Source organism: Ciona intestinalis, unplaced genomic scaffold (genome assembly GCF_000224145.3).
Source record: "Ciona intestinalis unplaced genomic scaffold, KH HT000103.2, whole genome shotgun sequence".
NCBI classification, from domain to species: Eukaryota; Metazoa; Chordata; class Ascidiacea; order Phlebobranchia; family Cionidae; genus Ciona; species Ciona intestinalis.
In genome coordinates, this window is record NW_004190425.2 from 546,661 (window position 1) to 555,794 (window position 9,134).

General features: G+C 35.2%; 2 protein-coding genes across 2 annotated transcripts in view; both read left to right on the forward strand.

The window, feature by feature from the left end:
• Positions 1 to 3,999, forward strand: part of LOC100185238 (chitin synthase-like) — a 16,374-nt gene extending 12,375 nt beyond the window's left edge. Inside the window, exons 21-26 of the mRNA XM_002127383.4 lie at positions 25 to 172; positions 636 to 715; positions 1,103 to 1,190; positions 1,479 to 1,615; positions 2,434 to 2,601; positions 3,334 to 3,999. Coding sequence (XP_002127419.2) covers positions 25 to 172; positions 636 to 715; positions 1,103 to 1,190; positions 1,479 to 1,615; positions 2,434 to 2,601; positions 3,334 to 3,532 — 820 coding nt within the window. The 3' untranslated portion in view covers positions 3,533 to 3,999. The remainder of the gene's footprint in view (positions 1 to 24; positions 173 to 635; positions 716 to 1,102; positions 1,191 to 1,478; positions 1,616 to 2,433; positions 2,602 to 3,333) is intronic.
• Positions 4,000 to 4,307: 308 nt separating this feature from the next.
• The window catches only part of LOC100177382 (gamma-aminobutyric acid type B receptor subunit 1), a 12,032-nt gene continuing 7,205 nt past the window's right edge, over positions 4,308 to 9,134 (forward strand). The window contains exons 1-6 of the mRNA XM_002127438.5: positions 4,308 to 4,450; positions 4,795 to 4,934; positions 5,321 to 5,490; positions 6,461 to 6,593; positions 6,788 to 6,889; positions 7,035 to 7,100. Coding sequence (XP_002127474.1) covers positions 4,369 to 4,450; positions 4,795 to 4,934; positions 5,321 to 5,490; positions 6,461 to 6,593; positions 6,788 to 6,889; positions 7,035 to 7,100 — 693 coding nt within the window. The 5' untranslated portion in view covers positions 4,308 to 4,368. The remainder of the gene's footprint in view (positions 4,451 to 4,794; positions 4,935 to 5,320; positions 5,491 to 6,460; positions 6,594 to 6,787; positions 6,890 to 7,034; positions 7,101 to 9,134) is intronic.

Consider the following 9,134-nt stretch of genomic DNA (forward strand, 5'->3'; position numbering starts at 1 on the left):
ATTAAACTTGTTCCTAACATTTTAATTGACAGAAAATTTAAGGGATCTTCGAAACAAAATGACAGGCGCTTACTTCTTGGCAAATGCACTTTGGCTTGTTCTTAACTTTGCTCTTCAACTAACCATCACTGATATCTCAATATCTTTCTATATCAATGGAGAGAAAATGCAAGTAAGATACCCTGCTTAAGATTCAATGATTTGATCAACATTTGTTGGAAAACAAACATCCAAAAAGAATGAAAAAATATTGCCTAAAAAACCTTCACCCACAAAGTAACATACATGGTAACTCGTAATCTGGCACGAAGTGTATGAAACAGAACACCCCTGTTATTATGAATGTTGTTGTCAGATCATGCGAGGACAAAGTAAGTTACATTTATTCATTCAAATAAATAGTCTTTAACTTTAAATTTATTAACAACAAATGCTATGAGCTTTTGCTTGTAATAAACCGAAAATCTGTTTGAATAACAGACACAATATCAAATGTACAATTGTTTAGACATCATTGAAGTACAAGCTAAAGAGTTTTGACTAATGTTTTTTTAAATGTATATTTAAACACATTTCTGAGTACTAAATTTTCTGAATGATTTTGATACCAATTTGTAATCATGCACAATTGACAGGTAAACCCAGTTTCATTCCTCTTTCTAATCTTTTTCTTGATCATCTTGCTTATCCAGTTCACATGCATGTTAATGCACAGGTTGGTCAAACAAATATTATTTCTAAAGGAAACTTCTTAGTTACACCATAGTGTTAGTGTAATTATTTTGTGGAAAGTAGTCTGACACCTTTCCACAGTAATAAGTATGCCTACCTCAGACCCAGTGACGAGTATATCAATGTGAGCTTATGCTTCTATAGGCAAATCATTTATAGGTAACTGTTCCAAACCAGTGGTCACTTATGGCCTTCAAATTGTTAACCTTATATTAAAAATAAATTCCAAATTATCACTTACCACAAAGTTAAACATGCAGTAACTTGAAAGCGAGCATGAGGTGTATGAAACCAAACACCTGTGTTATAACAACTGTTATTGCCCTGTCATGGGAAGTTAAACAAGTTTATATAATTTTGCATCATGCAGATGGTCAACAGCCCTACATACACTTTCTACAACTTCCTTGAAATGGAACGATTCAAGAGATGGTTACAAAAATGTAAAGCAAAAAGACGTAAGGCATTTTCCCTATAAAACTTTTTCATTGAGCAATGTCAACATAACCACTTTAGATGCCGTGATGTAACATGAGCATCCTATTAACTCCATGCATAGTGGCATTATATACCCATTGCATGCTTGCAAGTTAGCATGCAACTTTCTGGGTATCATATTTATACTCAATTATATCATATACTAGAATTAAAAACATTCAAGTGTGTTTTCTGATTTTTAACTAAACGTCAAGGTAAAACTGATAAATTAAAAACTGGGAATTTAAAAAAAAATTTTGAACTTTCAGATTGAGAATGAAGATATTAAGCAGAAAAGAAGAAAAGCTCGCGGCAATGGTTCAACACTTAATCCAATAACTGGTGATGTTTTAGACAAAGAGCTTCCTGAAGCAGAAGATAATTTCACATTTGGTTCAAATGAAAGGTGGGACTAAAACATTTAAAACAATCAAACTATTATAAATAACCAATATATGAATACAACTAATGGATTGTAGAGAAAAAGTAAAACGACAGCCGTTAAATTAGTTTAATGTATATTTTTCACCATACGTTGGGTTACGCTTTTTCACACCTTTTATCCATAGTGTTTTAACAACTGTGGTTTTGCTTTTGATTCCCTTATCTTCGTTTTTTGAATAGTATAATCTTCACTACCAGTTTCTTAGAGATAAATACAATATTATGTTATCTTTACGCACCCTCTTGTGTTTCTATTAGAAGACTAACTTAATAATAATTAAACATAAATGGCTCATTTGTCTGCTAGGTGTAGCGACCACGCTTATTTTCTTCCAAATGAATGTAAATATGTTTTTAATTGTAACCATGTTTTAACAACTGTTGTTTTGTCACTATATACTGTCTTTTCGGATAAAATATTTCTAAATCTTTGCTACCGTAATCGAAGAGACAAATAAAGTTAATATTAATATATTATTATGTTCTATTCTATTCTATGTGGGTGAGGTCCCGCGGCGTGGCACGCCATGGGTCCTAGGATTTAGGCCATAATTGACCCATTACCCTAACACCCGGGGTGCTACTGCATGGACCTTCCCAGTTTAAGGAGCCTGGCGCTTCCCCGAAGGTAGGCGACAAGGGCTTTAATGGTAATGAATGGGAGATCTTCCCTTGACAGCTCGGTCAAGTTTAGATGCTCTCGTCTTGCGTTCGCATATGCTGGACATATGCCAACATATATTATTATGTTATACGAGATCCAAAATCTTGTATTTACAGGGGTCGTGGAGAATCAAACCCAACGTACGATACAATTGAAGCTGAACATGGGGTTTGCATGTCTTCAGATGAATCAGATAACGGAGGATATGCTGAAGTAACTTACAACAAAAAGGGACCAAGTTCACCGATGAATCCTTTGTTCTCTGGTAAACCTGGCAAAGGAAGGTAAGTAAAAAAGTATCAGCAATTATATTTTCCAGAAAGTTATAGCACACGGGTCTAGTTTCATACATATTGGTTTTTATCCACAACTTTTATTCAAAGCGTGTTTTAACGACGACTGGTTTCCTGTTGATTTTGCCTTTCTCTATTTTATTATGTCCCCTAATGTTTTTTAAATATAAAAAATATAAAATTGCCATAACAACTGTCGTTTTCCAACCACGTGAGGATAAAGTAAGTTACATTCAATGCAATATATTCAAATTATGTAAATAACAGCTTAGAAGCAATCACAAATATTTGGTTGTCTTGCCAAACAAATCACTCATAATCACCTTCTGGTATCCTCTAGTTCAAGCCATTAGTTTAACCATTGTCGCATATACGTGGCACTGTATGTGGGTAGTTTATAACATTGGTGACCCCAAGTTTTATTTATCACGTTTTATATTGTTGTTTTTTATTTGACTTTATAGCTTTAAGTGTCATGACAAAATACGGAAATTGCTTCAACCTATTAGTCCCATATGGGTTGTCTAAATTGTTAGCCATACAAGAGAATGAACAAATCCTCTCAAAATAATCACCCACAGAGTTACATACGCAGTAACTTCGTAAGCAGGCGCGAGGTGTATCAAAAAGAACACCAGTGGTATAACGACTGCCGTTTTCCCGCCAAGCAAGGATAACAGTCTTTCATTTGTTCCAGTCATTGATATTTGTGTTACGTTACAGTTTGTATGGAGCGACTGCAGCGGCTACGAATCCAACATTCGAATTGGATATGTACTCGTCACAGAAAGATCTAATTCCAACCAAAACCAACATCGCTGATGTAATTCATCATCTAAAACCTGAAGATGAAGTCAAGCCACAAAAACACGCCCATTTTGCAGCGTCTTCGGATGACGACGAAGGAAATACTTCGTTTTAATTCTTCTACGCCAATTGAAATTCGAATAAAATGACAAATTATAGCCAAAAGTTCAAGGCCGACAACTTTTATACTTCTTAAAGCCTTAACTTTAAATTCATGAGTAAATCTTACGCGTTTTCAACCAGTGTTAAATAATTTTGTCGGCTTTGAATTTGCAGGACATTGTTTTGCATATTTACGCGTGATATACTTTGCTTACCACTCGCACTTTACACTATATATCGGTATATTTAACCTTTAATATGATTTTTGCATATATTGTAATTTTTAGTTGCGCAAAACGCCCATACATCAATGTAGGTAGGTGTCATTTATGCGTGTATATAAGAATATGCTTTATACTTTCGCCAGTTAACGTTACTTTTGAACTTGTTACTGGTTTAATTCATTTCAATGTCTCGTTGTGGTCGATAAGACGATGTAGTATTATGAAGACTTGTACATAAAAAACCCAGATGTGTAAATTGCTTGTTTGAACGTCGATCGATAGCAGAACAACAACATGTCTACGGACACTAATTACTTTTACACCACAAGACAGAATGCGATCGTGACGTGCTATACGTGTGGAAATGGGAATCAAGGGAAAATACAAATTTGTTCTCTAAAAGTAAAGCATAAATTGTTGTGTTCAATCAAGAATACTTGGTATAGGTTAGTAAAGTAAATGGGTTAAGAAAGTCAGTCACGCAGTGTTAGTTAACAATGTTGCATGGAATTATAAAAGAAAAAAGGCGACATATGAAGATGTATTTCGAAATTAAGCACCGTTTACATTTGTCCTATTTAGGCTTTAAGTAGTTGTAAGGTTATGTAAAGTCGTAAGCTTTAGAATGAAGTATACAATAATTTGGTTGCTTGCTGCTGTTTTATCGAGTATCTCATTATCAGTTGCTACAACGGATATCTTTGTAGGTGAGTGGATATAGTTAAAAGCTATACGTATAGTAGGGTGGGGAAAGGTGGGACACCTTTAGCACAAAATGTCCAAATATCCTGGTCGTGTTTTAAACAGTTAACAACGGTCTATGGATTCGTAAGAATACGGTTGTATAAAACATTGAATTTTCTTTGTTTACTTCCAAATGTGACGGGAAAATAGTAAGATAAGGTCTTATCTTTCCCCACCTTACAATATTTAAATATGTGGCAGTTTATACTATGTTTTGTATGTGTTTATATTCGAAAACTTTAGTTTTTATATAAATGATCAACAATTTACGCCTTGCGTCGTCGCTATTAACGAAACATTACTAAAGGTGGGATATTCCCAATGTCCGGCGGTTGGTCTGGGGGGCAAGCATGTTATCCTGCTGCACAAATGGCTGTTGAAGATGTTAACAACAGATCTGATATTTTGCAAGGTTACAAAATTAATTTGGTCAAAAAGGACAGCAAGGTAATTATACGTGAATAACACGTGATTGGATCAATTCTGGTATATAGTACGGTGAGGTAGGACGAGACACATTTAGTACATAATATTATAATGTCCTGATCGTGGTCTATGGGAGTCGTGAGGACATGGTTTTATAGTTCTTTAAATGTTTTTTGTTTACTACCAAATGGGACGAAAAAACATGTGCCGTATCTTGCTCCATCCTACTATATTATAATTAATTACACAATGCAAAATAAATTTACAAACGTAGGAAAACGATAAATCTTTTTAATAATATTTATATACTACCAGCATACCAACGAATACGTATGTGTTGCGGCCCTATACCACGTGATCGCTAAGTATATGAATTATTGATTAAAGAATCGATGTATCTTCCGCAGTGCGATGCTGGGCTGGGTACTCGAAAGTTTTATGATTTACTTCAAGATTCAAGAATATTTACTTTGCTTACTGGCTGCAGCAGCGTGTCCACACCGATTGCCGAGTCGGCGTATTTATGGAATATTAACGTCATGGCTTACGGTGCAAGCTCTCCCGCTTTATCGAACAGGTATAAATACCAAAAAAATATACAGTACTGTAGGGGGAAGAAGGGACAGCTTTAGCACATAATATCCCAATATCCTGATCGTGCTTTTAATAGTTAACAACGGTCCATGAGAGTCGGTAAATGACGGTTTTATAACCTTTTTAATGTTCTTTGTTTACTACCAAATGGGACGAGAATATAAAATGATAAGGTGTCCCATCTTCCCCCCGCCCCACTTGGAATAACGTCGACATGCATTGCATGCTGCTTTCTCAAACATAACAGTTGACATACAAATATACGTTCTCTTATGCAAACCAAGCACAAGTGACTTATATAGTCGCTGCGAAATATAAATCACTCTTTAAATCTCATGATCTCGTTATCAAGCCATCCGGTATAGATTTTCGTTTCACGCTTCAGAGGAAATTAAACGAACAAAACGCAACGCTGTGAGCGCACCATAGGACGATCAATGCAAACGGGGGAAATGCATTTCGCAATAACGTAATAGTAAAATATACCATGAAACAGTTATTATTTTTTAAGTTTACCAGAGCGGCGTTCATGATATTTGTAAGACATTTTAAAACATGATGCAATAAAATTAATTGCGTTGTTATCTTAAATAAATTATGAATGGGTATAACTTGTTTTATTCTCGCGTGGCCGAAAGACGACAGTCGTTAAAACACGAAGGTTCCTTGCGTTATCTTACGAGTTACGAGTTTATTTTTTTATTTGTCTGATAATTTGGACAACCCATTAGTGACCACTGGGCTGAAGCAATTGCCGGTAAGTGCCTTGCCCATGAACACATAGGCCCGCAATAATAGCAGCGACAAGCTTTGGAATCATTACCTCATGGTTAGAGGCATGCACTTTTACCACTTCACAACGGCACCGGACATTAAAATCGCGAAAACTATGAAATCCAGCTCAAACATCACATCTATTTCTGCACACGCACGCTGTTTAATTCCTCATTTAGGAGTCGTTTTCCCTCCTTCTTCCGGACTCATCCATCCGCCAACCTCCACAATCCAACAAGGATCAAACTCTTCCAAATGTTTGGATGGAAGAGAATCGGGATTATTAGTCAAGGATCAGAAGTTTTTGAATCCGTATGTATTCATTTCGCTGAAGATATTATAAAAACTAATATAGCTAACTAAATGTAATTAAATGTCACTTGTCTATCTTCGCGTGGTGCACAACGACAATCACTTTCAAAAAGGCGTCTGTTTTATATAATTCGTACACGCTTATATGAAGTACCACCAAACTTTGTTGGTAATTGTTTTTGTTAATTTTGCAGACCGCTAAAGACTTACGCACTCGTTTGATCCAAGAAAATATGGAAATTGTAACGCAGCAATCTTTTCATGCAGACCCGAAAGTTGCAGTACAGAATTTGAAGGTAATTTTGTATCCGTAATCAAAAAGCCTTCTTTATCCCAAAGAAATAGCTTTGTCATTAATGCGCATTTTAAAAGCGAACGAATAAATTGGTCAAATTATTTATGTGGCTTTACAAAATTTGCATTTTACTTATTTTTTTGCAGAAAGTCGACGTTCGAATTATCGTTGGTCTCTTTTACGAAGGAGCCGCACGTAAAGTGATGTGTGAGGTAAGTTCATACAAAGTTAAAGCCAGTACGTAGTCCCATGCCTAATCATTGACTAAACGACCAATCGCTTTATGCATAGATTAAAAGGTCTTTTAAATGCTGTATCCACGAACGTGTATTTTTTTAACACAAATGATATATAGTAGAGTGGGGAAAGTCGGAATGTTTAAACACATTTTGCCCAATATATATTTTCAATCCAAAATATATAATGGGAAACTTCTCATCTAAAGCCAAGGTTTCGGGGTGATACCATGAATTAATATTATCATAACTTCATTAATTACCAACACTTTAGAGAAATACAGCCTACTTTAAAATACACAGGGTTATTAGCAATTCGCACAAAAGGTGTAATTTTACACTTTTAAAAACACACAGAGTGAGACGAAACACACAGAGTTTTAAATCATTTATAGGAATACACGCAAATAACACAAAAATACTGTTTGCTTTAACAATCAAATTTAAACATTCTTTTCCTTGCCCTACTGCTAAAGTTTTTAACATGTTACCTACAGTATGTTACTGTTTTTGTCTATCATCAAATGGATACCCATAAAACGAGATTCTACGAAAGCCCCTTATTTGCCTAATCCCATCAACCCCATCATTCCCACCCTACTATATGTTGTTTGTAATTTGCATGCCATACAAAAAATCTCAATAAATATAATTTATAAATATAATTTTGTTGGAGTGTTAAATACTTTCTATGTGGATTTCTATGTGGTATATTGTTTTTAAGACTCGAATGGGTCCCAAAGTTCGTGTAAAAATAATAAGGGCGTGCTGGGACCATTTGTGTGTATTTGTAAATATGACTCTGTTTTGATTAAAGGCATTCAAGGAAAAATTATTCGGGAACCGGTATGTGTGGTTTCTAATAGGTTGGTACAAACATGGTTGGCATAAAGTTCCTGAAAAAGGTAAGTTAAATTTAACCTCTTCTGTTTCGTACATGTTTACCACATTTATAGGAGCTTTAGGTAGTTATATATGTTTAAATGATTGACATTTGTATGTCTTCTCTTGGCGGGGCAATTTTAAAGGGTCAACACAAGTGCCCCACGAAATACACCTTTTTTAGTTTAATTTTTCTTGTATGGGTGACCACTGGGTTGATGCATTTACCGTTAAGTGTTTTGTCCAAAGACACAACACCTGCAAAGTTGCAGCATCAAGGGTTAAAGATAGTCTCCCCTTAAGAGGCAAACATTGTAACCACTTTAGGGTAGCAACGATAGCAATGCAGAACAATGGATGTATTTCAACACTCACGCTCCATATTTATGTATTTACCTAAAGTAAGAACATTTCGCATTCATGTATTTACAAAAACTAGGAACATTTCGCATTTATCTATTTACAAAAACTAAGAACATTAATAATACTAATATTCCACAAAGGTGTTGATTGCACTGAAGATGAAATGGCAGATACAGTTGAAGGACATTTTACTACAGAGATACTGATGCTTAATCCAACTAACGATACAACTGTTTCCGGCATGGTGAGGTTCCTACAGTTGAAAGTGTAAATAGTTAAGCGCAGAGGTGCAGAAATACAAGTATTGAAAGAATGCATCATAAAAACTTACCAATGAAGGACATTGTACTTTAAGGCAAAGGCAATTAACACTAACTGTTTTAATCAACTGAAAACTAATTAGTTGTTTAGATTGGCATTCATTAGGAAAACAATCACCCAGGAAGTTACATGTGGTAAAACATAAGCATACACCACAACAGACAAACTGGTGAGAGCTTTTGAGCTGGCCTGCCATAATAATACCTAAATGATCTCGAAACAATATTATGAAGAATAAAAAATAAATCCAATATTCCTGAAAATCTGCAGCTAAGCACATGCTGCTCTGTCTCTAACAGTCGCTTACTCCAATGCATTCAAATATGAACACCAATTTCAGAACACTCAAGAATTTCTGCAAAGGCTGTCTAACACCACAACTGACATTCACTTAAAAGGTGGATATGAAGAAGCTCCACTTGCATATGATGCAATATGGGCCAT